The sequence below is a fragment of the Caenorhabditis briggsae genome, assembly GCF_000004555.2.
Source record: "Caenorhabditis briggsae complete genome, chrV, whole genome shotgun sequence".
Taxonomy (NCBI): domain Eukaryota; kingdom Metazoa; phylum Nematoda; class Chromadorea; order Rhabditida; family Rhabditidae; genus Caenorhabditis; species Caenorhabditis briggsae.
This window is the reverse complement of record NC_013488.2, coordinates 1,520,795-1,547,652: the sequence shown is the minus strand read 5'-3', so window position 1 is coordinate 1,547,652 and position 26,858 is coordinate 1,520,795. Positions and strand designations below refer to the sequence as shown.

Below are 26,858 nucleotides of genomic sequence, written 5' to 3'. Positions count from 1 at the left end.
AAATTTGCGGGGAAAAAATGAGAAAACAAAAATAATGCAAGCGCGCTCCATGGCTAACAGCGTTCCAATTAGGGACAGTTCGACTCCGACACAGTTCGAATTTCGCACAGTTCGATTCTGCTCTTGTTCTGTTTTGACACATGTTCGATTTTAGGTCTGTTCGATTTTGGAAGCGTTCGAATTCGTCGTACCACCATGGCGTCGTATAATCTCCATGGAAAATACAACCCTTGCATTTTCTTCAAGTTCTACAATGGAATATGAAATTTTACACCCTAAACGGTAAATATAATCCATGCATGTTTTTTGTCTTCTATCAAGGTCCCTTTGCCACTTGTGCTGATAAGTTGATAGCAAAATTTGGAGCTCAAATCTCCTGTATCGAGACTGTGTTCCATGATAGGTTTGAGGTAAGTCTATCTTTAAGCCAATTTATCTTGGTTGCCTTCAGAGATATGAAAAAGCGGTCAACTGATAAATTGTTTATCATATTATCAAAAACATTTCATCAGTTGACACATTTTTGATATCTCTAACAGGATTTGAGATAATTGAGCTCCCTTGTATTGAAACTGCGTTCCACGATAGATTCAAAGTAGGTCAAAAGTTGAAGAATCGCTTTTAAATAAATTTTTTCCGGAATCAAACCAAAAAGTGTGAAGTCTGGGAGAGATCCCAACCATGCTTAGTTCGAGCTATTCAAAATTCTTGTAACAAAACTTTAAGATCGGATAAGTGTTACACGCGTAGTATAATTTTTCTCCAGCATTATGTACTAACCTGTAGCAAGAAATTGTTATTTTGGTGTCAATCTCCAGAGTACTTTCATCACTTTGCATCTTCTATTTTTGATCTTAGAAAATAAAAAATCCCTCGAGAAAACCAGTTCTAAAGTTCGTAATAGTTTGTGGGTGAAATTTGTCATCGGGGTTGGTTTTGTTGGTCTCATTTCTCCTTCTCCTTCGTCTTTGAAAAGTGATCTCATTGGACAACAACACCTCTCGAGACAATATGAACACGCCAGACGCCACCGGTCAGTCATTTTTTACTTTTTCCGATGCAACGTGGTGGCTGTTTCCTGATCTGGGTCACTCTGGCTATGGTCACCATTCCATTTTATGTGTTCCGAGCGCAATCTTATATTTTTCATGGTAATCTTGGATGTAGTTCGGTTGGTGTGACTTCAGTGTTTTCTATTAGAGAAATTTATAATTTCAGGTGTTCCACGAAGCCAATGGTTTAATAGAAAATGAGTATAACAAAAGTAGATGGATATTAAGAAGGCCGGAGTATTATTCAAATGTTTCAAAGAGTTGTCAGGAAGCTGATGTGAGTGTTTTTTAAAGGGGGGGGGGGGGGGGCACCAAAGCCAACAACTTTGAGCTTATATATCTCGGTTGCTATGAGAGATATAAAAATTTTGTCAATTAATAAAATATTGGTGATATTATGATAAGCATTTTGTTAGTTAACCACTTTTTGATAGCTTTCACAGGAACCGAGATATATGAGCTCAAAATTGGAGGTGCGTCTGGTACTCATCCGAGGAAATAGTGTATCGCGTTAGCCAATAAAAACATTGATAGTTCTCTGTACATGAATGTTATCATTCGTTGAAAATAGTTTTGTGTGATCAGAAATCCTCAACTGTGTGATTTAAAACGTTTATTCAAAAATCGACTTTACTCAATTCCCTTGTTTGTGTCATAGGTAGGATGCAGTTATGGGGAATTACAGAAGCCGGAGCATCACTCTGAACATTTTCACTATTTTAGTTATCATTCTTATTTCCTTACCACTTCCAATTCTCCTCTACAAGTCACTGATTTCCACACATGTTTTGCAAAATCCTTATTCAAAATTAAAATGCAATACGGGTTGATGTAGGAAAGGAATCCGTTGAACATTGGATAAATGCCGCGCATGTAGAAAATTGGTCCTGTCTGAAAAATTTGAAAAGTTTGAATCTACCATAAAACCTTTAATAGAAGGGCCCCCTAACTTTCAACTTTGAAAGTAATTAACTAAAAAAATTGCTTATCGTAATATCACAAACATTTTAACAGTGTACCCATTTTTTATGTCTTGCATAGGAGCATTTTTTATCTCTTGCATAGGATCAAACTTGACAGCGTGGGGCCCATCTGTTACAGGTTTTACGCTACTTACATTTTGAGTCTGTGAAAAGTGATTCTGCACCACGTAGTAGATTTGAATAGCGAAGAATGCAATGAGCAGGATGAATACTTGAATTGCGAGAGAGATTTCGTGACGCAAGGATCTGAAGTTATTTTAAGAGTTTTGCAAAGATCAGGCTGAAAAAAAACAAACTTCTGGAGATGTTCAGAATGCTTTTTGATAAAGAAATATAAACCACAGTAGGCTAGAGAACATAAAATGCATGTTATGCTGACAACGATTAGAGCAATTAGAGTGTTTCTCTGAAACATTCATATACTGTAAAACCTGTAATAGAAGAGCCCCCACATTGTCAAGTTTGAGCTTAATTATCTTCATCCCTATGTAAAATATAAAAAATTTGTCAACTGTCAAATTGCTTTTGGTAATATGATAAACATTTTACTATCTGAACATCTTTTGATATCTCTGACAGGAACCTAGATAAATTGGCTCGAAGCTTAAAGTTAGGGGGCCCTTGTATTACAAGTTTTACGATATGGCGTCAGTCAATTATTGAAATCTAATACTTACCTGAAGAACCTCTTTCTCTCCTATCACTCCCATTGTTTCCAAACTATTGTACTTCAAGTATCCGTTTTTCATTAACGTTAAACTGATAAGGATTGGTACTAGCCAGTAGACAAGAATTATGAGAAGCTTCGGAGCTGATTGAGATTTCTTAAATTAGTTTGTTGCAATTTTTCCTGGATTAGCATTACCTTTGTAATCACAAAATATGAGCAATGGTTAGATAACGTTGAAAAGATAGGAAAACGATTCCTGAACATCGGATGTAGAGGGTGAAGAAGATATGACCGTAGGCGACTGAAAATAGAAAAAAGAAATAAAAAGACTTCTATTGGGCTCTAACAGACCTTCCAAGATATAGTAATCTTGATATTTGTAGTAAACTTTTCTGAGAAAAGGCACTGCCCGACCCACATTAATCACAAAGAAGATTAAAATGGAGAACAGGTCTGCGATGCACGGAAAATTACGAATTCTCAATTTTCAGAATTTTTAAAATCTCACATGTTGTAACATAATAGTATAAAAAGTGTTGTTGTAGGTTTTCGAAACACATCGTATTCTCAAAAGGCAAATGAGAACAAGAATATACAAAGGAATAGTGATAATAGACATAACATAAAATACGGCACTAGGCCAGCCAGGAGTTGGGAACAAGATGGAATATATGTCCATCTGGAAATTGATTGAATGAATTTCAGACTTGTTTTTAGAATCAGAAATCTCAACGAGGTCGTTGAAATTTCTTTGAGTAGTGGGTGCAAAAATTACGGGGGCTGACGACAAACGGAGAGCGTAATTAGAGGTTATGATGTCTATGATGAAAACAAGGAAGTCATTTGGGAATCAAACTAAACCCTAGAAAATCATGTGAGGAGTACTCCAATACTAAATTTTAACTTATGCCCACCCTATACGTGCACTTTGAGCTCAGTTATCTCGGCTCCTATGAGAGATATCAAAACTTTGTCAACTGATCAAACATTGGTGATATTATGATAAACAATTTATCAATTGACAAATTTTTGATATCTCTATTAGGAACTGAGATAAATTGGCTCAAAGTTGAGTAGGTCATTATATCAGAATGTTAACGATACATGTCTGAAAAACCTACAAAAGCCGGAAAGCTTAAATTCCAGATGTGTTCTCATGTGATCAAGAATTCTGTCGAACATTCTGGACTTTTGTTGAATGGGCTGTGCCCGTTTTTTGTTTATTACCGCGGCCCATTATTTTCGACATGTGCAAATAGTCTGATAGACAAGCTTGGTCAGAACAATTCGTGTGTGGACGCAGTTTTTGGAATTGGCTTTGAGGTAATTCCATTTATCAAATATCATCAGATAGTAAGTAGTTTTCAGAATTCCACAGAAATATGCAATCAGTGGGACGATCTTCGGAATTGCCTTCGAGGCACAATCGATTCAACCTGTCTTGAAATTCGGAACATCACAGGTGCGATGAAATACTTTGCTATTCTGAAAACCGAATTATGCGACTCAAATTCTGGAAACGCGACGGTTCTAGAAGACGTCGATACTTTTGAAGAGATTCTGGAGGATCAAGAAGTTGAAGTAATAGTTTAGAAAACCATGATACTCACGTTTCTGTAGAATAGAAGACAAATAAATGTACATGATGTATTCTTATGCTTTTCGTCTTCGGCGATTACGTCAAACATCTCCGATTGAATCTCCAAAGTGGCATTCAGAAAATGAAATCGGTCTTTTAACAGCAGGCAGGATCAGCAATGCCAGAGAATGAAAAAACATCAGATTTATCGATCAAGAGCGTTTTATTCAAAATTTTTGATAATTATACTATTGTCTATGAGGAAAAACCCGTACTGAAATCATACAACAAAAATTTAATGAACCAGTTCAACTTTGCTCTGGAACTTTCCAGAAATCCGTTTGATATTTTGCATCCAGACGCTCTCGATTGAATGGGAATACCAGGTAGTCGAAGAAGTAGATTTTGTGAAGATAGTCGCGGACCACAGGATCTTCTCGTACTTGACGTTCAGCTTCCAGCCGGCGTGTAGACTTGTGAGTAGAATGGGCGGTTTCGCCAGCTGAAAATAAATAAAGGTGGTACTGGTGAAGCCCAAGATGTGGGCAAATTGCCGTGAATCTATCAGTCACAGCTTTGGAAGTTTCTCTCTCTCTCTCTCTCTCTCTCTCTCTCTCTTTCTCTCTCTCTCTCTCTCTTTCTCTCTCTCTCTCTCTCTCTCTCTCTCTCTCTCTCTCTCTCTCTCTCTCTCTCTCTCTCTCTCTCTCTCTCTCTCTCTCTCTCTCTCTCTCTCTCTCTCTCTTTCTTTCTCTCTCTCTCTCTCTCTCTCTCTCNCAAGGTAACTATTATTCCGGTAAATTTAAACATTCCCTGCATTTCGAAAAAATCGAATTCTTATTCTAAGTTATTCATCATGTTTTTGTATACTTACCGAGAGATTGCTCTTGTACCATTTGCACCACATTCTCCGACACTCCTCGCCGTTTCATAATATTCCCCAATTGCAAAATCGACGATTTCCTCTCCTCCGCATCGGCACCCATCATTAACAATGTCCACTTGCTCAAGTCTTTATCAAAGTTGCAATTCCATGATAAGGGGGCTGCATGCCAGTCCATATAAGTTGGAATTGGCTTCCAATCTCTATGGTTTTGCAAGTTTTTTAGTGCTTCATAAATTTCTTTGACCACACATCTCATATCGTTTTTGCATGCCCAGCAATTTTGTTCTCTGAAATTTCAGAGTTTGTTTTAGAATATTTTTTAGAATCATACTCACTTGACACACTTATCCAGGTAGAGAGACACAAAACGCTCAATTGGGTCACGGATGAACGCAAAACGGATGGTTTCAGGGTTGTTAAGTAGGTCTTCCGATGGTTTTCGGAATGCTTGATTGTTTTGGCAGGATCTGAAGAAAATTTTGATTGAATTAACTTAAAGGAGAGGGCATTAAAAAGTTGTTCTCCTGAAATGTTATTGATAAAGGCCCCTCAAGGAATTGAGGTCGCTTGTCCACCGTTGAAGCTGTCGCGTCTACCACCTGAGCTACGATAGCGCGAGATACTGATGTCATATATGGAAGCGGCACTATAGCCCAACACCGATCACTGTACACCGTCCCGTCAGAATACATACTCCTTCATACTTTCGCCCCCCCCCCCAAAAAAAAAATCCGAACACTTTTCTGTCTCCACTCCTTTAAAATGATTCGAAAATGAAACAAGACTCTATTTGGGGAATTTGTAATGTTAGATACCAAATATTACTACACTACAATTCGAAAATCGGCATACGTAATCTTGAAAATAACGAATCGATTTTGAATAAAAAGGAAGGCGTACCATAAAACCTGTCAAAGCAGAGCCCCCCACAACTTCTAACTTTGAGTCAATTTTTCTTGGTTCCTGTCAAAGATATGAAAAAATTGTCAGCTGATAAAATGTTTGTCATAGTATCAGAAATATTTTATCAGTTAACACATTTTTGATATCTTGCAAAGGAATTGAGATAACAAAGCTCACAGTTGACAGTGTGAGGGCCCTTCTATTACAGGTTTTGAATCAACATTGACTTTTGTCTTATCTTACCGTATCGTCACCCATGTCTCATTCAAACTATGATTTTCTTGCAAAAACCTTTCTTCATCGTGTAATAAGCACATCGTGTTCACTGTGAGTTGAGACATGGATTTTCGAATTCCACATGACATCATTTTGTAATTAGAGGCTACCTAAAAAAAAGAGTATGATTATAGTTTTTAACACTTGGAGTTTACTTACAAAGAAATCGGAAACGATGTTAACATACGGCTGAATGAAATCTTCCACTGCAAAAAAGTTAATTGGATAATCTCAACAACTTTTTTTTGAAACTCACCTCCTGTGAAATTGACCTCTTTACCATCCAAAATTACTGTATATCTTGCTTCTTTAAAAATAAAACTATACAAGTAAGTGCCTAGAACCAAACTTCCAATGCACAACGGAAAGATGTAGTTTCTAAAAACATTTCAGTCTAAGTTTAAATATATCAGCTCTCACACTCACCTCCAGAACATGGTGATGTTTCAACACTAGACGGAAATGAGACAGAAAAACAGTGAAACGTTCAGAGGCTTCTACTAAATCAGAATTCATTATATTCTTTTTATAATATGGGAATATCTCCGAAACAGATCTTTCTTGTGATGGATAGATGATGATGACAGAAGGAGGGAATCCGAAAAAAAGCATTGGAGGATTAAAAAGCAGCATGCGTTGCAAAGCGGGGTAATCTAGTCAATTCGAAGAATGAGGGTTGTTGAAAACTGTCTGGAAGCGATAGAAAGACCGAAAGTCAATTTTTGAAATATCATTGGGGTGTTTGATGTTGCCATAGAACGTCTTCTGCAATCGGATTTTACCTCTGACACGAAGTCAGCCAGTTAAAGGTGATTCAAGGTGTAAAAAAGTTAAAAAAAAGGTCCCACACTGTCCAGCTAAAGCTTGAGCTTATCTCCATTTTTATGCATGATATCAAAAATGTGTCAATAGACAAAACATTTCTGATATCATGATAAACAACTTATCAGCTGACAAATTAGTTATATCTTTTAGAAGTGCCGAGAAAAATTGGCTCAAAGTTAACAAATACGGGATCCTTCTATTATAGGTTTTACGGTACATTACAATTTTTTGTTAAATTCCATAATTTGTTTCCCATATTCACTAGATGTTTCAGCCGTGACATCTGAATCAAACGTATTCCTGTTCAGACGTAAAACGTTTCTTATCGTCTCGAATCTTTCTGATCTGTGATGAGGGCATACCTGCAATGGCGGATTTTAAGGGAACAAAAAACATGGAAAATTTGAATGGAGATTGGAACATCCAAACCGGAACAAACTGGAACGGGTTGTTGTTGTTGTCGAGCGTTGGATAGACGCTAATACGACGTTTGGAACAATGAGCTTGAGATCAGGGCATTCCTTAACAGGAAATAATGCTTCATGAGACTCATCTAAGCAATGATATTGATATTTATCCGAATATCTGAAAAGTGTTCAATACCCTCAATCGACTTTACCGGAATGACTAAAAGTAAATCTTCTGCTGGTTTTAGCTTGTCTCACAATTTCTAAAATCAGTGTTTAGAGCTTCCTATTAGAGAAACAGCTTTTCGAGTCAGAAATGATATGATGTTATGAAATAACACCTGTAAAATAGTGAAAACTTATAAAGTATCAGTGATGGGAGGAATTTCCGTTTCCTTTTCCGTTTCCGTTGTCCGCCCGGTTCTTATTTTTCCGTTTCCGTTTCCGCGGAAAAAATTACGATTCCGTTTCTGTAAGAGTGAAATTTTATTTCCGTTTCCGTTTCCGTTTTTCGTCTTCCGTAAAGACCGCCATTTTTTTACAGCGGAAAAGGAAAAAAAAATGTAAAAAACAACGAAAACATTAAACTGAAACTGGCTTGAAAAAAAGCATGGAAAGTGATGCAAATGTGGTCTTTCAACGTTAAAAAGTGTATATTTTTATGTTTGATGGGAAAAAAATCCTGAAAAAAAGACGAAAAATAGAAATTTCCGTTTCCGTTTCCGTTTTAGTTTTCCGTTTTCCGCCCGATTTTTGAAGATTTTTCCGTTTTGGTTAATTTACGATTCCGTTTCCTTTTCCATTTTATTTTCCGTTTCCGTAAAAGTTAAATTTGATTTCTGTTTCCGTTTCCGTTTTTTTGGCATTTTCAAAAATAACATACAATACGGAGAATTGTATCTTAACGAAGTATTGTCTGTTTAAAATTTGACCAAAGTCTCTTTAATCATCTTCAAAATGATTTATTTCACATTCGTGATTGTTTTCAGTTTTTTTTTCCAGATAGAAAAAATATCCAAAAATCATAAATATTCCAACAAGAGATTTTTTTTGCGAAAAAATACTTTCACCACTGGTGATATAATTTCAAAAGGAACAGTGTATGAATTTCTTCCAAAGTTTCTATAGGAAACACCGTAAACATGTGGTAGAAGGCCTCCACACAATCAAGCTGATTTTTTACTTGTCTTATATTCAAGATATCAAGAATGTGACAACTGACAAAACATTTCTGATATTATGATAAACAATTTTTCAGTTGGCAACTTTTTCATATCTCAGACAGGGACCGAGATAAATTGGCTCAAAGTTAAAAGTTGGAAAGTCCTTCTATTCAATGTTTCACGGTGTGTAGAATGATTCGAAACAAGAAGATCAATAGAAAAGATAAAATTTGATGGGAGAATCTGTAAAGGTGTGAGAAACCGGCTACGGGAAGAATTTAAGAGAAGGGATTGTCGATCATCCTACAGAAAGATTTTTAGATTTTCTTCGTCTTTGAATTTGATCTTTTGATGTTTGAGGTCTTCCTGGAGCTTCCCGGAAACTGAACAGTATAAACCTGTATTTGAAAGGTCCCTGGAACTGAAGGATCCAATAATCAAAGTTCTCTATGAAGTCTCCCAATGAAGTCTCTCCTAGAGACTTCAGGATAAATAGAAGGGCCGGTCATTTTGATACGGATTTTACGGTAAGTTTTTTATAATATAATAATTAACGATAACAAAATTCTCATCAGATTGTTCGTAATCATTTAAAATTTCAGATCATTGAATATCCAGTCTGAAAATTTGAAGGTGGCTGCTTGAAATCACTTACATCAGAACCATGATCAACAAAAGCAAAGTACCTGGCCATGTTGGAAAGTTACTGTGATTTTTCAAAAAATATCATGATTCGTGATCTCCGCCGAGGTGATTCTCAAAAATGACATAAGCTTCGAACAACCGACTTTCTGAGAGGACGCTTGTTTTGGTGCGGATCTTCAATCTCACCCGAGACATCTTTATTTTTCCCATATTTGAAATATAAAAAATCTACCGTAAAACCTGTATTAGAAGGGCCCTTTTCATAGAAGGGCCCCTCTAATAGAAGGGCCCTCAGAGAGGGGTTTGGAAAAATAGAACGGCCCCCTGTAATAGAAGGGCCCCCGTAATAGAAAGAGCCCCCTTCAAAATGTGTTTTGAAATCAGAAAATTTCCGTTCTTTTTCAGTGGAAAACACTCCGATGAAAATTTTTGAAAAAAATGGCCGGTAAAATAGAAGGCCCCCCCTCTAATTGAAGGGCACGTGTAATAGAAGGGTCCTCCGGAGGTACCTTGGAACAATAGAAGGGCCGGCCCTTCTAATACAGGTTTTACGGTATTTACCTTCCTGGAATGTCGAAAAATATGACATTTTTGAATGACCATGAAGATAGTAAAGCATACTTGCAACGGGCCGGGCCGGGACGGGCTTTTGTTAGAATTTTCAGGGCCCGGCCCGGCCCGGCCTGTCTCGGCCCGGGTTTTCAGGAACAAATTTTTCCTGTCTTTTCAAAAAAATTTTTCGGGGTCAACTGAAAAAATGGACGATTTTTCTTTCAAGTAAAAAACTTTTCAAGATAAAAGTGTCCATAAAAAATAGTTTTTTTTCGCAAAAAAATATCTGAAATTTCAAAAAAAATTCAAATTTGGAAAACCCGGGCCCGCCGGGCCTTAATCAAAACTTCATATTTTAAAAATCACAAACAAATACAAAAATGTTTCAATAACAAACATTACGATCAAGATCATTTTATTCAAATTTTAAGCAATCAATAATGATAAAAGTGTCTATGAAAAAACCCGTACTTAAAACATTAACCCAAAATTTAATGGACCAGTTCAGCTTTGTTCTGGAACCTTCCAGAAATCCGTCTGATACTTCGCATCCAGACGCTCTCGATTGAATAGGAATACCAGGTAGTCGAAGAAGTAGATTTTGTGAAGATAGTCGCGGACCACAGGATCTTCTCGTACTTGACGTTCAGCTTCCAGCCGGCGTGTAGACTTGTGAGTAGAATGGGCGGTTTCGCCAGCTGAAAATAAATAAAGGTGGCACTGGTGAAAGTGATTTGTATACCAATTAATTTTAACAATCCCTATGCTTTACAAAATTCTAATTATCAGAAATTTCAGGATGTTTTCAGAGCTGCCCTCTCCACTTACCTAGAGATTGCTCTTGTACCATTTGCACCACATTCTCCGACACTCCTTGCCGTTTCATAATATTCCCCAATTGTAAAATCGACGATTTTCTCTCCTCCGCATCGGCGCCCATCATTAACAATGTCCACTTGCTCAAGTCTTTATCAAAGTTGCAATTCCATGATAAAGGAGCAGCATGCAATTCCATATAAGTTGGAATTAGGTTTCGATCTTTATGGTTTTGCAAATTTTTCAGTCCTTTATAAATTTCTTGAACAACACATCTCATATCGCTCTTGCATGCCCAACAACTTTGTTCTCTGAAATTTCAAAACGTGCTTTTCAGAATCTCTTTTGGAATGAGACTCACTTGACACACTTATCCAGATAGAGAGACACAAAACGCTCAATTGGGTCTCGGATAAAGGCAAAACGAATGGTTTCAGGGTTATTAAGTAGGTCTTCCGATGGTTTTCGAAATTCTTGATTGTCTTGACAGGATCTAAATAAAGTTGATCGTGTTAATTTGAAGGGATTGGAGTGACTCATCCTATAGACAAAAGGCTACGGTATTTCTAAAAATCTTACTGTTGCGTCGCCCATGTCTCATTCAAATAATGGTTTTCTCGCAAAAATCTTTCTTCGTCGTGTAATAAACACATGGTGTTAGTTGCGAGTTGAGACATCGACTTTCGAATTCCACATGAAATCATTTTGTAATTAGAGGCTACCTGGAAAATGGTACATGACAACCTTATACTCTCACATTGGGCTCAATTGTCTCAATTTCAGTAAGAGATAACAAAAATGTGTCAACTGATAAAATGTTGGTGATAGTATGACAAACAATGTGTTAATTGACAGATTTCGTTACCACTTATAGAAGTTGAGATAATTGGGCTCAAAGAGAAAGTATAGGGTGGCTTTTGAACAGTTACGAGGTAGACAGTCACTTACGAAGAAATCGGAAACGATATTCACATACGGCGGAATGAAATCTTCCACTGCAAAAAAGATAATCACGACAAATTTTTTTTGAAACTTACCTCCAGTAAAATTGACCTCTTTATCATTCAAAAATACGGTGAATCTAACTTCTGGGAATAGAAACCGGTACAAGCCAGTGCCTAGAACCAAAGCTCCAATGCATAACGGGAAAATGTAGTTTCTAAAAAAGTTCAGTTTGATTTCAACTATTTCAGATCTTACACTCACCTCCAGAACATGACGATGTTTCAACACCCAATGAAAATGCCACAGAAAAACACTGAAACGTCCAGAGGAGGCTTCCACTGAATCAGGGTGCTTTATATTCCGCTTTTAAGATTGAAATATCTCCGAAACTGATCTCCCTTCCGAAAAAGGATTACGTAAAGCAGCATGCGTTTCAAAATTGCGTAATCTACCCGATTCAAAAAGCAAGGCCTGTTGAAAGCAGTCTGGAAGAGCGAGAAAGACGGAAAGTCATTCTACCGGCTTTATTTGACTTTCAAATATTTAAAAAATCGTAACGTTATCCTTATTTTCAGATATACCCCTCCCCCCTTTGATCAGCATTGTACATATTTAGGTGGTCCCTTGTATATCGAGACCCAGATTCATGTAAAATTCATTAGCATCGAATCCCTGCAAGTTTAACAATCTAGATTTTGAAAATTCGCAGTTACAATATTTTTGGTTGCCCCACTTTTAACTTTTATAATTCCATCGTAATACAGTTCTGAAGAAACCTTACAATGTATGGATTTTTAGAGGGGCATACACGTAGAATGATTCTTTTCCAAAAGATCGGAACAGATCTAATGGGATGGGAGAATCCTCAATAATGCGAAAAAACCGGCTACAGCGAAAAATTCGAAGAGGAGATAGTCGATTATGCTATAGAAAGATTTTCAGGATGTCTTCGTTTGTGAATCCTATCTTTTGGTTAATCTTCTTTCTGAGGTGTTACTGAGGTATATTATTAAAGAAATGAAGTTGCGTCTCTTCCTCTGCCTGTCTGCACAATTACCTGTCTGTACAATTATGAAAAGCTGGAAAATAAAATATAAATTGACGGAGCCTTTTAAGAAAACGCCAAAGGCGCATCAGCCACCGGATTGCAACGCTGGGAGGCTGGTAAATAACAAAGCTGTCATACTCTACTTTTCGTCTCAAACTTAACCTTGGATCTGTGCTGTCATAATACCTAGAGTTGTGATGTGTTTTAATTCGGTGAAATAACTTTCTTTAGCTTAAAAGTCTGTCAGTCAGACTTCTGATGTTGTGACGTAGGATAGTCGTTTACAATTTATTGGGTATCTCCCTAACCATAATACAAAATAACAATGGAAAGTTTATTTTCAAAAATTCCTTCATGCAGCCTTCGTGTATTCATCAGCACACTCGGAATTACATTTTAAGAGCTCGGGAACCTTGGTGTTGTCGTACTCTGGTCTGAACCACAAATCCACACATTTCGACTCACATTCCAGGAAAGCTCTGGATGCGTCATCTGAAAGTTTTAGAGATTCTATAGACATTCTGTTCATGATCTCACCTATAGGACCTCCAACACACTTTTGTGTGCATTCTTTCACTTGTTCAGGCTCATCAACTTTGATACAATCACCGAAGCAAGTAATCACTGCTGATTTATCTCCGAGTACTGCTGAGAAAGCAAGTAGGACAAGGAAGAAGGAAATGAAAAACTTGAACATTTTCTGGCGAAGATTGAAGTTCAATACTTGTTGGTGAGCAGGTTGGCTTTTATAGTCGTGTATTGTATCAAAATAGTATTGCTATTCAATTTTTGAAATCAAAACATGTCTGGAGATAAAAGATAGTACTGAAAAAGTGAGACAAGGAAGAGGAAGATAACAAGCTTGAACACTTTTTCAATCGAGTGATAATATTACTGGTGGAGAATAGGTTGAAATTTGAAAGGGAAAAGCGGATGATAAGATTTCGACAGGATTGTTATTCATAACTGAATAAAAAGAGATTCTGTTTATTTTGAGTTCGGACGACAAAACAAAGCTTCTTGTCTTGACGTGATGCTGTAAAAGTACTATAACTCAAGTCTGACGGAAGCTGGTTCGAGCGGATGAGCTTTTCTAGATATAACAAGTAGTGATTTTCAAAAGTTTTAATTTTGGGAAAAATATTCAGAAAGTGTTAAAGGTGGTGTACGGTGAAATTTTTTATTGCATCAAAATGTGCAGAAATGCATGTAGATTGATATAAAAATAAAGAAAAAAATCAAAAAAAATTCCTTCGGCGAGAAAAACGCATCGAAAAATACGCTGAAAGCCCTTAGGGACGAGCTTTTTTCTAGGCCGCCCGGTGAGTGAAAGCGCGCGAATTCAAACTTTTACAATTTTTTCGCTCGTTTTCACTGTTTTTTCAAAATTTCCGATGTATCTGGAAGAAAAATTGACAAGAACCTAGAAAACTCTTGAAAAAACCGAAAAAAAAAGTGAAAACGAGCGAAAAAATTTTGAAAGTTTGAATTCACGCGTTTTTACTCACCGGGCGGCCCAGAAAAAACCTCGTCCCTAAGGGCTTTCAGCGTATTTTTCGATGCGTTTTCCTCGCCGAAGGATTTTTTTTTAATTTTTTTCTTTATTTTTATGTCAATCTACATGCATTTCTGCACATTTTGATGCAATAAAAAATTTCACCGAACACCACCTTTAATATTTCTGTTATATTTGTTGAAAAAACACGTTGCTCCCAAAAACTTAACCGTCCATCTTTTGGGAGATTCAAAAGATTCACGTGGCTCACAAAATTTTTTGAAATTTCAGTACTTTGATGTGAAAATTAAAACTTTTGAAATTCACTACTTGTTATACAGTACTGGCCATAAAGAATGCGACAACTTGTTTTTTGACGATAACTTTTTGAAAACTCAACTTTTCAACTCGAATTTTTTACTGTAGACACATTGGAAAGTTACGAAAACTTGCGTACTTGGAAATTACATCATCTTGCAAACAAAATTTTTTTTCAATTGTTTTCATTTTTTTTTTCATTTTGCATATTTTTCATGATTTTTGGTTTTTTAAAATAAAGTTGAAAGACAACTAATTGGAATTAGTTTTAGTTATTGTTTTATTGTTTTTCAGATATGGTTAGACCATTCGGGAAAAAATCCTTCTCTGTGGACGAGCGAAAAAGCATTGTGCGTGGTCATGAACTCGGCGCGCATCCGAAGATACTTGCAACTCAGTTTAGTTGTTCTTCCAGCCAAATTTACCGTATTCTGAAGAAAAATCGAGATGATGTGAGGTTTCAATCAGCTTTCTCAACTAAATTTAACAATTTAGAATGGCGTTGTTCATCGCCAATCTCCAGGAAGACCCCGAACCACTTCCAGAAATATGGATCGGAACATTTTGCGCGCATGCCGAGAAGATCCTAGACGCACATCTACGGATATTCAACTTTCTGTGACGTCTCCAAATGAACCGGTACCATCGAGAAGAACTATTAGAAGACGTTTGCAAGTTGCTGGACTGCACGGACGAAGACCAGTCAAAAAACCACTCGTCAGTTTGAAAAACCGAAAAGCTCGCGTTGAATGGGCTAAACAGCACTTGTCCTGGGGCCCCCGTGAGTGGGCAAATCACATCTGGAGCGATGAATCGAAGTTCAATATGTTCGGAACTGATGGTATTCAGTGGATTCGACGTCCCATTGGCTCCAGGTATGCTCCACAGTACCAATGTCCAACTGTGAAACATGGAGGTGGATCTGTGATGGTTTGGGGATGCTTCTCCGACACTTCTATGGGACCATTGAAGAGAATCGTTGGAACCATGGATCGATATGTGTACGAAGACATCCTGGAGAACACAATGAGACCATGGGCAAGAGCAAATTTGGGCCGATCGTGGGTGTTCCAACAGGACAATGACCCGAAGCATACTTCGGGTCATGTCGCCAATTGGTTCAGACGTCGCCGTGTGAACCTCCTAGAATGGCCAAGTCAATCTCCAGACTTGAATCCCATCGAGCATATGTGGGAGGAGCTGGAACGCCGCCTCAAAGGAGTCAGAGCATCCAATGCCAATCAAAAGTTTGCTCAACTCGAAGCTGCTTGGAAGAGTATCCCGATGACGGTGGTTCAGACGCTCCTGGAGTCGATGCCACGTAGATGCAAGGCTGTTATCGATGCGAAAGGATACCCAACGAAATATTAAATCACTTTTTATTGTTACCTTTATTTTGTTTTTGACCTCCGGTGTTTCTTGAGCTTCTTTGTATAGATCTCAAAAAATGTCATTTTCATGAATTTTCGAAAAAAATTAATTTTCAAAAAAATTGTAGCAGAATATTAAAACCAACTTAGCCTAAAAGTTTTTGATAGTGCTGAAAAAATCTTACCAAAAATTCGGATTGAAAAGTTGAGTTTTCAAAAAGTTATCTTCAAAAAACAAGTTGTCGCATTCTTTATGGCCAGTACTGTATGTATTTCTTTAAGGCTTTATTCATTCTTCCACTGATCGGTTTAAGACGTTTCATGTCTTTATCTCAGTTTTGAAGAAAATTTTAAGACCATCTGAACACCATATTTTATTATTTATCTGTCGAAACAAGAAAATAAAATTGCTGAAACATTTAAATTCTGAAATTTATCAAAACCACTGGCAGCAGTGGGACGGACAATGGTCGGAGTTTGGCCGGAATTCGAAGGCGCTGCTTGTTAAGAGTTCAGAAGCTGGCCGGTAGTTTGTCGGATCTTGGTCGGTTTCCCACAATGTCTTTGCCGGAGTCTGACCAAGCTCCGGCCAGAAGTAACCGGCGACGCCTGAGATGGTCCTCGTCAATGGAAAGGTGGATGGCAGCTCTGACAATTTTGAATTTCAATGTTTTTGGTGCAACTTTGCACAACTCACAAACCATACTGCCACAAAATATTCTCATTCATTATTCCATTCATAAAGTTCAGATTGTTAACTGAATCCTTTCATGCTTTGTTTTTAAACCAATTTTTGAGGATGAGTGAAACAATATACAGTCAATAATATAATATTACAAAAACGTATCTTTCAGCTGATTTTCAGCAATTTTGCCCATAGTTGCAACATCTCGGGACGGCCCGGCCCAGCTTGGCCCGCGAGTCGGCCTGTCGAGAATTTCGGCGGACCGGGCCCGGGTTCCTACAGACCCTGATAGTTTTGAATTTTTTTCAACTGTGGGAAGCGGGCCGGCCCGTTCCAACTTTGATTTTGACTGTTTTCACAAATCTGGATCTCGGCTGTCTTTCCGACCACTTGGAAAATTTTGAAGGGTGTAAAACAGGCTCAAATTGAAAACTTTGCATTTGCTGAGCTTTTTGAGAATTCTTATTTTTCAGCTATTTGGCGGTTTCTGAAAGACATCTGTTTTTCACATTTTAGTACAAAAACAGGCCAAAAGGGGTGCTTTTCAGCAATCGGCAAATAGCTGGAAAACTAGGAATTCCCCAAACTTCTGTGAATGCAAAGTTCTCAATCTAGGTCTGTTTTACATCCTCCAAACTTTTTCAGAATCTTGACAGCAGAGATCCAGAATTCTGGAAATGATCATAATCGCAGAAAATCAACTTCGGTACTGTAAACAAATGAGATAATTTTAAAATCTTTATTCCCAGAAAAGATAATAATGAAAAGTTTATTCTCGAAACAAAAAATTATTCATCCACTCTTGAATGCATCCGCACACTCAGTGTTACATGCCACAATATAGTAATCGTTGCTGTTATCTTTCCCCTTCTCGAAAAATGAATCCACACATTTCGACTCACATTCCAAGAAAGCTTTGGATGCATCATCTGAAATTTTTATAGATTTTATACAGATTCTGTTCACGCTCATACCTGTAGCATCTCCAACACACATTTTTGCGCATTCTTTCACATCCTCTTTGTCTGACTCAGTATTCTTGATGCAATTGCCGAAACAAGCAATCGCATTGTCAGCATCAGAGAATGCAGACACTGCGGAGAAAGCGAGTAGGACTAAGAAGAATGAAATAAAAAGCTTGAACATTTTAAGATTAAAGTTCAATACTTGTTGGGGAGTCGTTGGACTTTTATAGTCAAGTCTTGTATCAAAATATTATTGTTGTTCAATTATTGAAATCAAAACATGTCTGGAGATAAAAGATTCATTGATACCGATTCACTATTTGCACAATCAAAATTAAAAATAGATAAAAACAATCAAATTCAAATTCGAATCAGGTACAAATTGTGCAGACACAGTCTCCAGTGATACAAGTAGCAATTTGGCAATTCTGAAAAATGTATCAGCTCTACAGTAACCGGAATTGTTAAATCTCACCCGACAGGAAATATTTTTGCACATCCAATCTCCAAAAAAGCACCAAAAGTCAGCAGATGCGAGATTAATTAAGATAGTCAGCAGAATAAAAAATAAGAAGACTTTTGAGAACATTCTGCTGTAAAAGGAAGTTTTGTATATAAGAGAAAAATGAAAAAGGATCCTCTAGTTAAAAGGTTTGACAATTTTCCACTTCAAACCGTTCGATCCCCGCCCGATTAAGTAGTGCAAAACTAGTCGAATTGGCGGACATCATTCGGGTTTATCCCCTTGTTCGTAATAATCGAAAATCAAAAAAATGCGCAAACAATTATTTGTGGGCGATTTGAAACTTTGGATGAGTCAACACGAATTGGAATCAAAAATCGCTGGTGATCCTAACAGAGGGTTCAGCTGAATGACTAAAATTAGAAATGAACATCATAAGTCACAAAAATGCACCTGGAAGTTTAGTTTAGTTTCTATGGTTTGTAGTTTCTGAGAAAAAAAGGGTTCTGAAGTCTTCAGGGTGGGTAAAAAAGTTGCCGTAAACACTCTAATAGAAGGTATACTTGCTTTTTGAGCCCATATATCTCGGTTTCTGTAACAGGTATCAAAAAGTGATCAACGGATAAAATGTTTATTATAGTATCACCAATATTTTATCAGTTGACAGATTTTGGATAGCTCTCATTGGAACCGAAATAAATTGTCTCAAAGTTAGAGTATATGTAGGTACTATTAGAGTGTTTACTGTAGTTCTGAAACATTCATTGATGCGAAGTATCTCACCAGTAAAGTACATTTAGTTAAACCTTATTTTTTCCAAGCACCGATACTTTTTTATAGACCAACATTTTTGTATGGACCCCAATTTCTTGAGAACCAAATTTTCTTTTATGATGAAAATTTTATAAGGGCCAAAGCTTCTTTTAGGAACCGAAAAATTTTTAAAGAAACAAACTTTTTGAATGGGCCAACATTTTTTAAAGTCCGAAATTTCAAAATAGAGCCAAAATATTGAATTTGAAAAAAAATCGAGGAACACTGATAAAAAAATTGAATCCAAGAATTGAAATATCCGAACAGAATAACTCCTTGTATTTTCTACTTCCTCTACCAGATTATACTGCCCTCTTGTTATTGTGGCTCAGTCCAAAAATTCTTGACAAAAAAATTTCCAAGAAAATATTTTCCAGGCGTTCCTTTGAACTGGAAACAATCGACCACCTTCCCATTTTTTTGATGTCTGTTCCCTATTCCGAAAAAAGTATTAACTTGATTTTCAGTGTTGCAGCCTATAACTCAATTTTCGACTTTTATATTCTGAATCAACGATTTTCGTACCTCACAAACCAGGTGTTTTTTCACAATTCGTTTTTTTCCTCCAACTGCAAAAAGTATATCATCTGACATTCAAAGTAGTCATTTTAAAGAAATTGGAAATTCAGAAGAAAAAGTTTCTCGAAACCAGTTATTATCCCGATCTTGTGCTCCAAACATTTTGATATTATTATCACGTTCATTCTGTTGTTTATGCTATCTGGATTGAGGTTTTCAACAATTCTCTATTTATTCAAATCCTCCTTTATCTATTTAATCATGTCTATTATTCTAGCTACCCCACCTAGTTTAGCACTAACCGCATCAGATTTCTTCGCCTCTGACTTATGCACAGTGAATTCCACAATCAAAAAAGTTTGTCTAAATGACACGATATCAAAACTTGGAACATGTTACGAGGACTCATGTTGTACCAGCTTCGAGACCGCAACATCATGGCACTACCGTATAGCTCAAGGATCTCACGTAGTGTTCAGCTGTCTTGGGATAATAGTAATTGCGATTTATGTATTGAAATATGCATCGAAACATATGTTACCTACAAATGTCAGGGTTCTTGTTTCCATTATGTTGCTTTTGATGTTTGCCCACTCCATTGACATGATTATGATACATGTGAGTTTTGAACACAGGGAGCAGCTAGACCATCTAAATCTACTTTGAAACAATCATCTTGGTTCCTCTAAACGATATCAAAAAGAGGTTCACTAACAAATTGTTTATCATGATATAACCAATATCTTATCATTTGTTACATTTTCGATATCTTTAGAATGAACCCAGATAATCGAACTTAAGTGAACGTATAGGCTTGGTTTCTATTAGAGCATTTACGGTGAACCAAAGTACGTTTGAAAGTACGCTCAAAAAGTTTGAAGCCAGATATTAACTTGGAATTCAACCTTTTCAACAAGGAAAACAACTTCGAATAAAGCGATATTTGTTGGACTAAAAAATCAAAACCTTAATGGATGTGGGACCTTAGAAAAATAACTTTCCCCAAATTCCGTTCGTATAATCTCATCGAGAAGTTGATCTTGTGGACCCAACACTGGAGGTGCCGCGCCGCTCCCAGTTGAGCTATAGTGGTGCAAGCAGAGGCGACCGAAAGATGGGATACCGTAAAACCTGTAAATAAAGGGTTCCTTAATTTTCAGCGTTAAGCCGATTTCTCCCGGTTTCTGTCGAAGATATAAAAAATGGCCTACTGATAAATTGTTTATCATAATACCAAAAATGTTTTGTCAGTTCGTTAGTTGTTTTGCATCAAAAAAATTTTTTCAGAGATAGTTGAGCTCAAACTTGATAGATTGGGTGCCCTTCTATTACAGGTTTCAGGGAATATAAAATGGCACGATAGTAACGCGCTTTGTGAACGTTAAACAATGTACTTCGCCACGTCAAGGTTGACTTCATCAAGACATGGTTTCAGGTCTACCACATTTCCAAATCCTTCCAAGCCATCGCAACCATCCCATGCTCCGTGAGAGTTCAAGTCTCCTTCTGTGCTCTTTTCCGCTACACCTTCTCATTCTGCACATTGGGTTTAGCATTCTGTCAGTATTGTCTTTACATTGACAGGCTTTTCTGTGCATTGTATAATAACTATTCAAAGTATCAAGATGTGATTCAGTACGTGCTAGTTCTGAAATGGGTAAGTCTCTGTCTCTGAAATGGCAAAATCTTATTTTTATTTTTTTCAGATTTCTATGACTGCTGGGATCATTGTTTGGGTTTATCGAGAGGAAGACTCGGATTCATATCTCCTATCCTGCCTGAACATCCCTCTTGACTCAATGGTAGATCTCAGTTTTGTCACCGCCGCTGTGTTTCCTATCAATATTGTTTGTTGTTTTCTATCAGTGATAATGTTTCGGCATTTCAAGAAAAAGGAGAATCGGTAGGTGTAAGTTGGGTTTGATCTTCTGGAATATTGGTACTTGGTCCAAAGAAGGGGAGAAAAAACTTCAAGGAAAAAGGTTTTGCGTAGGTTGCATGACATAAGGAATGACATAAATCACAGTGTAGAACTTCAAATTTTCTAGAAAATGAACGTTTCAGAAGATACTTATTATATCTGTGTTCAGCTAAGGAATTGATAATTGAAGAAATACTTAAAGATCATAACTTGAAGAGCCTAATTGAACCTTCAGTCCCGTATGTTTGATCTTAGTAGCCTTCACGAGTTCCTGGAAACCTGGAGTGCCTAGAGGGAACAAAAAACATGTTGACGTTTGTATAATATAACATTAGCAAGATTGGGTGTTATTTCTGTTTGACGCCAAAACAAAAACTTGATAAGTTGAACTTCAGATTTCCTGGTTTCGAATGATTTTGAACTCTGTAAGGATACTTTAAAGGCGGGGGAAGATTAAAAAAAACTGTCGAAGTTTTGTTCATATAAGCCTCTCGAGAAGTTGAACTCGTGGGACAAGCATTGAAGGCGCGGCGGCGCTACCGGCTGAGCTACGGTGGCTCAAGATGAGCGGGTCTAATGATGTGGCATATATAAGCGGCACTAAGACTTCCATTCGGCCGGGAAATTTAACAGACCGGCCGATCGGTCGGCTGTCGATCGGCTGGGTCGGCGGTCAATCGGCGGTCGCCGATTTTCCACCAACAAAAAATCTAATTACTGTACCCCGTCACGTCAGAATGCGTGCCGTTCCTACAAAAACAACTGTTTACAGAACCCGCTTCGAACTTAACAGCCACTTCACTGCCGCCGTTGACGTCGAGTCTTCTGAATTCCTGTACATCGTCACTATCAGTCAAGCCATTTTCATTGTCATTTATCCAGTACTATCCCTATCCATGAGATTTTTCTACGAGGACACACCCAGACCCCTGCACTTGACTTTTGCCACTCTTTCTTATGTAAGAGCATTTTTTCGAAATAATCATTATCTCGTCTTTTTCAGGTATTCAGCATATACTGTTTTGTCATTCCATTCGTTATGATTGACTATGGCAGGAAACGGGATGATACCAGGAGGACAAGGATTTGGAGTCATGTTAAATTGAAATCAGTTGGAGCCGAAGGAGCCGATAATTATTTTGGAATGATGAAATCTCAATGGGAGTGATTTTTATGTAGACTGCAATAAATTTTTTAAAAATTTTTATTATACATAAAAATATTCTCAAATTAAACAGTGTTAATTTATTTGTTTCAAAAATATTTATTTCAAAAAGAAATGGTAAGATCCATCACTTCGATGTTTTCTTATTTTCAGTCTGAACAATGCTTCAAGTGCATGAATTGTCTGCTCTCAGTTTCAGGAATTGACAGTTATCTTGAACGTCACACTATAGATCCTCCTGGCTGATCCTGGTTCCGAACTCCATCTCCAGCTCTTGCTGACCCTGGCTCCTGGCTCCAGGATTCACTTCATTATTTTCAGTCTGAACCATCGGGAATCACTTCAAATGATTCTGTCATCGCACTGCATGAATTGTCTGATTTCAGTTCCAGGAATTGAGAAAAATTATCTTGAATTTCAAAGCAGATTTCTTCGGAACAACGTTTCTAGATTCTCCACTAGCATTTCATCTTGCCCCTGATCCAGTTCCTCCTCCATGATCCGGGTCCCATGACCCGGGCTCCGGAACCTGGGCTCCAAACCCGGGCTCTAGGGCCCGGGCTCCAAGACCCGGGCTCCATGACCCGGGCTCCATGACCTGGGCCCCATGACCCAGGTCCCATTACCCGAGCTCCAGGACCCGGGCTTCAAAACCCGGGCTCCAGGATCCAGACTCCAGAACCCGGGCTCCAGAACCCGGGCTCCAGAACCCGGGCTCCAGAACCCGGGCTTCAGAACCCAGGCTCCAGGACCCGGGCTCCATGACCTGGGCCCCATGACCCAGGTCCCATTACCCGAGCTCCAGGACCCGGGCTTCAAAACCCGGGCTTCAGGATCCGGGCTCCAGGACCCGGATCTCTCCACCTTCTCTGGACCCCAGAGAAGGCGAGAACTGATTCTTCTCTCCATTTCTCTCTTCATTAATAGTGTTCTTCCTGAGGTCAATGGGCCACCGAGGGTCGTGGGTTTTTACGTCACTTTTTTTGTGGATAATTTAAATTTTTTGAATTGTTTCTTGCCACGTGGATTTCTCTTATGATCAAATAGATACTTTCGTCATGTTCAAAAAACAATTGAATTATCACTTTCAAAATTTCCGATACTCCTGTAAAAAAGTGTGTCCCTTTAAGTCTAATTATCTCGTTTCCTATTTGAGATATCAAAAAATGTTTAACAAAGGAAATGTTGATTATCTTAAGGCAAACAATTTTGTTCTTGAAACCTTTTTGATATCTTCCACAGTAACCGAGATATACTTTGTCAAAGTTGAATAGACCCCACACTCTAACATTTTAAGTTTGAACTGATTTATCTTGATTCTTGTGAAAGATATAAAAAAAGTAGTCATCTGACAAAATGTTGATTGTAATATTAGCAACATTTTGTTAGTTGACTACTTTTTGATATCTTTCACAGGAACCGAGATAAATGAACTCAAATAAGAAGGGGGCCAATTAGCCTTCTGCTCACATTCGAAACATTCGCATAAAATTTTATTCTTCTCCATAAAAAAAAGAAGAAAACAAAAAATATCCTTTAAGAATCTAAATTTATTCCCATTGCGACTTCATCATTCCAAAATAGTTCTCTGCTCCTTCGGCTCCAACGGATTTCATCCCGACGTGACTCGAAATCCGGCTTTTCCGATTTTCCGACGTTCTCTGTACATATTGAACAATAACCCAAGGCACCACAAAACTGTATATACTGAAGATCTGAAAGTTTGAAAAGTAGTGATGTGGAACATTCTGGAAGGTTCCATACATAAGAAAGTGTGGCTATAGTTAAGCCCACTGGTCTCGGAAGACTATTATAGACCAGTCTCATTCCGAGGGAAGCAACTGAAAATAGTGCCATAATGGCTGCTTGGGTGCCAGTGGTACGGTAAAGGAATTCAGATGACTCAACGTCGATGGCAGCGGAGAAATGTCGAACGATGTCGAAACGACTACTGGAGCTCAAATAGAAATGGTTAGGGAAAGTTATGGAAACTCAGGGAGTGTCCGTCCAATACGTGCACTTTGAACTCAATTTTCTCGGTTTCTATGAGAGCTATCAATAGCCTGTCAACTGATAATTTATTTATCATATTAACAATAAAATTTTATCAGTTGAACATTTTTTGATATCTCTTACAGGAATTGAGATAATTTACCTTGAAAGAACATCACTGGGGTTGCGTTCAAAAGTCGGTCAGTAGTGTGCGACCTCGCAGCTCAATAATCTGGGTTCCCATGATAGATATCAGAAACTTGTCAATTGATGAATTGTTCATCATAATATGATCAATATTTTATCAGTTGACAATTTTTGATATATGTTACAGGAACCGAGACAATTGAGCATGTATTTATTATGTTCAAAGCTCACCCCTCTTCCTTCCTCTTAAAATGCCTGAACAACCCAATTGACAGAAAAAAACACACAAAGTTGATGGGAAATATGGCTACTGTAGCTTTAGTCATATCCATTACAGATGCTACTGGAACATTCAAACAGGATAAGAGATAGGTATCCGGTTCCTCATTTCGGTAGACCCAGATGACTATGGAGGTTGAAAAAACGACCTATGAAAAAAATTCAGTTACAGGAAGACAAATAAAATTACCTTACCAATTGAACCAATTGAGCTATTAATATGAACCTTTGATTCTTGGAGTACTGCTTATAAAATGCACATGCCAACCTATCGATATAAATGCAGTATGTGCATATAGCCAGTGCCATTGAGCAGAAAGCATAAGTGTACCGAAATGGAGCACAAAACGAAACTTTCTCTCTTATCAAGCAAGGATCTGATGGAGACACTTGCAAGGATCGTATAATATGGTAAAGCTGAAAGTTTTTTTGTTCTAATTGGACCTGAAAATAAAACTTACATGTAACAAAATCATATCTATAGAGTGAGCAAAAATCAGTAAGAGCATGATATCAACCAGTACTCTGACATTTTCAGGTAAGATATGTCTTGGTCGATAACTGATAAGATACGTGATAATGATAACTATGCCAATTCCGCTGAAAACCACATGGGAAAATTGTGCCATTCGGTAATACCAAGATGTAGCGGTCTGGAAAATTAGGAGCTCCAAAAATGGGTCTTAGGAAGCTGACTTTAAAAATTAGCTCACTTCGAAACTCATACAACACGAATCCTGGTAGCAAGTCCCATTTTTTGATATCCAATCATTTTCGCACTTTTCAAATACAGTAGGAATTACAGTACACAAACCTGCTTCGAACGTTTCCATTGGTGTCATAGCCTGAACATGAGGGACTAGTATTTGTGAGTATATTGAGAAAACGGGGAATTACGAAAAACAAGTGAGGGTGAAAATAACAACAATGTGTTCATATTTTTGGGATGAAGAGGGGGTGTTAAATATAATGATCGAGAACACAAAATTTTGAATTTTAGATGACGTGAAGTTCAAAGAATGTTTAGATTTTCAAAGAATTAGTCAAGATGAAGAAATCAACCTATTACCTTGAAACCTGTAACAGAAGGGCACCCTAACTATTAAATTTGAGCCAATTTATCTCGGTTCCTGTGGTAGATATCAAAAAGTTGTCAACTTACTAAATTCTTGTCATATTGTCACTAATATTTTATTAGTTGACAAAATTTTGCTATCTTGCATATGATATGAGATAGGTGAGCTCAAACTTGACGGTGTGGGGGCCCTTCTATTACAGGTTCAACTGTAACTTAAATTCCAAAAAATACAAGAAAAACCTCAACTAAAACCAAGAAAACAAAAAATCGAGAAATGAGAAAGCTTGTCTGCCCGGAAAAACAGCTGAAAGCGTATTATGTGTCAATTATCTTTGACTCTTATGGTACCCCAATTCAGCTGTACGTCTAGAGAATATTGAAAAACAAGGACAAGTTATATGATTAAACTGAATTGTTATTTGGCCACCCGGATATAGCATATTCTTGGAAAAAATAAGTCAAGAAGTCTAAATCTATACTACCCGAGACATAACAGTGAAGGGGGAAAATTTAATTAGTTTAAGGTTCACTCATTGGTAATTGAATGAATTCGGGTTACGTGGACTTTGAGAAGTTTCGAAATTCAATCAGGTCGTATGAGTTAGTGACGGCAGAAAACGCAGAGAGTTATTGGAAACATGGGTGGTTCAAGAAGTCCAAGAGAGGCCCAGAAGATCAATGTAGCTAACGAACCCCAAGTTTTAACTTTGAGACATATTTTCTCGGTTCCTGTTGAAAATGTCAAAAATCTGGCAATTGATAAATTGCTTATCATAATGTCACAAACATTTTATAATTGACAAATTTTATATATCTCTCATAGTAACCGAGGTAATTGAGCTCAAAATGCACGTATACTGTTGGCTTCTATTGGAACATTTCCGGTATAACGCATCATTTC

At 37.5% G+C, this 26,858-nt stretch overlaps 9 protein-coding genes across 9 annotated transcripts; 2 read left to right on the top strand and 7 right to left on the bottom strand.

The window, feature by feature from the left end:
- Positions 1-1,669: 1,669 nt before the first annotated feature.
- CBG00816 lies at positions 1,670-3,384 on the bottom strand (the record flags this gene model as incomplete). The annotated part of the gene is made up of 6 exons (XM_045236640.1): positions 1,670-1,753; positions 1,797-1,943; positions 2,170-2,281; positions 2,332-2,441; positions 2,713-2,859; positions 3,214-3,384. 6 exons carry the CDS (start codon positions 3,382-3,384, stop codon positions 1,670-1,672), a joined length of 771 nt encoding a protein of 256 aa, XP_045091669.1.
- Positions 3,385-3,851: 467 nt separating this feature from the next.
- CBG00815 lies at positions 3,852-4,298 on the top strand (the record flags this gene model as incomplete). Its single annotated transcript, XM_045236639.1, has 2 exons — positions 3,852-4,028; positions 4,074-4,298. The coding sequence occupies 2 exons, from the start codon at positions 3,852-3,854 to the stop codon at positions 4,296-4,298; spliced, it is 402 nt and encodes a 133-aa protein (XP_045091668.1).
- A 294-nt stretch (positions 4,299-4,592) lies between these two features.
- On the bottom strand, positions 4,593-6,783 carry CBG00814 (the record flags this gene model as incomplete). Its single annotated transcript, XM_002635372.2, has 7 exons — positions 4,593-4,786; positions 5,156-5,454; positions 5,503-5,634; positions 6,314-6,456; positions 6,506-6,552; positions 6,603-6,724; positions 6,773-6,783. 7 exons carry the CDS (start codon positions 6,781-6,783, stop codon positions 4,593-4,595), a joined length of 948 nt encoding a protein of 315 aa, XP_002635418.2.
- Positions 6,784-10,442: 3,659 nt separating this feature from the next.
- On the bottom strand, positions 10,443-11,971 carry CBG00813 (the record flags this gene model as incomplete). Its single annotated transcript, XM_002635371.2, has 7 exons — positions 10,443-10,636; positions 10,767-11,065; positions 11,116-11,247; positions 11,334-11,476; positions 11,703-11,749; positions 11,792-11,913; positions 11,961-11,971. 7 exons carry the CDS (start codon positions 11,969-11,971, stop codon positions 10,443-10,445), a joined length of 948 nt encoding a protein of 315 aa, XP_002635417.2.
- A 1,128-nt stretch (positions 11,972-13,099) lies between these two features.
- CBG00812 lies at positions 13,100-13,444 on the bottom strand (the record flags this gene model as incomplete). The annotated part of the gene is made up of 2 exons (XM_002635370.1): positions 13,100-13,239; positions 13,285-13,444. 2 exons carry the CDS (start codon positions 13,442-13,444, stop codon positions 13,100-13,102), a joined length of 300 nt encoding a protein of 99 aa, XP_002635416.1.
- Positions 13,445-17,407: 3,963 nt separating this feature from the next.
- Positions 17,408-17,761, bottom strand: CBG00810 (the record flags this gene model as incomplete). The annotated part of the gene is made up of 2 exons (XM_002635369.2): positions 17,408-17,544; positions 17,590-17,761. 2 exons carry the CDS (start codon positions 17,759-17,761, stop codon positions 17,408-17,410), a joined length of 309 nt encoding a protein of 102 aa, XP_002635415.2.
- Positions 17,762-19,636: 1,875 nt separating this feature from the next.
- Cbr-srb-19 lies at positions 19,637-22,464 on the top strand (the record flags this gene model as incomplete). Its single annotated transcript, XM_002635368.2, has 5 exons — positions 19,637-19,993; positions 20,811-21,032; positions 21,082-21,278; positions 22,069-22,255; positions 22,300-22,464. The coding sequence occupies 5 exons, from the start codon at positions 19,637-19,639 to the stop codon at positions 22,462-22,464; spliced, it is 1,128 nt and encodes a 375-aa protein (XP_002635414.2).
- Positions 22,465-23,010: 546 nt separating this feature from the next.
- On the bottom strand, positions 23,011-23,370 carry CBG00808 (the record flags this gene model as incomplete). The annotated part of the gene is made up of 1 exon (XM_002635367.1): positions 23,011-23,370. One exon carries the CDS (start codon positions 23,368-23,370, stop codon positions 23,011-23,013), a length of 360 nt encoding a protein of 119 aa, XP_002635413.1.
- A 641-nt stretch (positions 23,371-24,011) lies between these two features.
- On the bottom strand, positions 24,012-25,721 carry Cbr-srb-18 (the record flags this gene model as incomplete). Its single annotated transcript, XM_045236638.1, has 5 exons — positions 24,012-24,176; positions 24,226-24,412; positions 25,148-25,296; positions 25,341-25,532; positions 25,593-25,721. 5 exons carry the CDS (start codon positions 25,719-25,721, stop codon positions 24,012-24,014), a joined length of 822 nt encoding a protein of 273 aa, XP_045091667.1.
- Between the last annotated feature and the right edge of the window lie 1,137 nt (positions 25,722-26,858).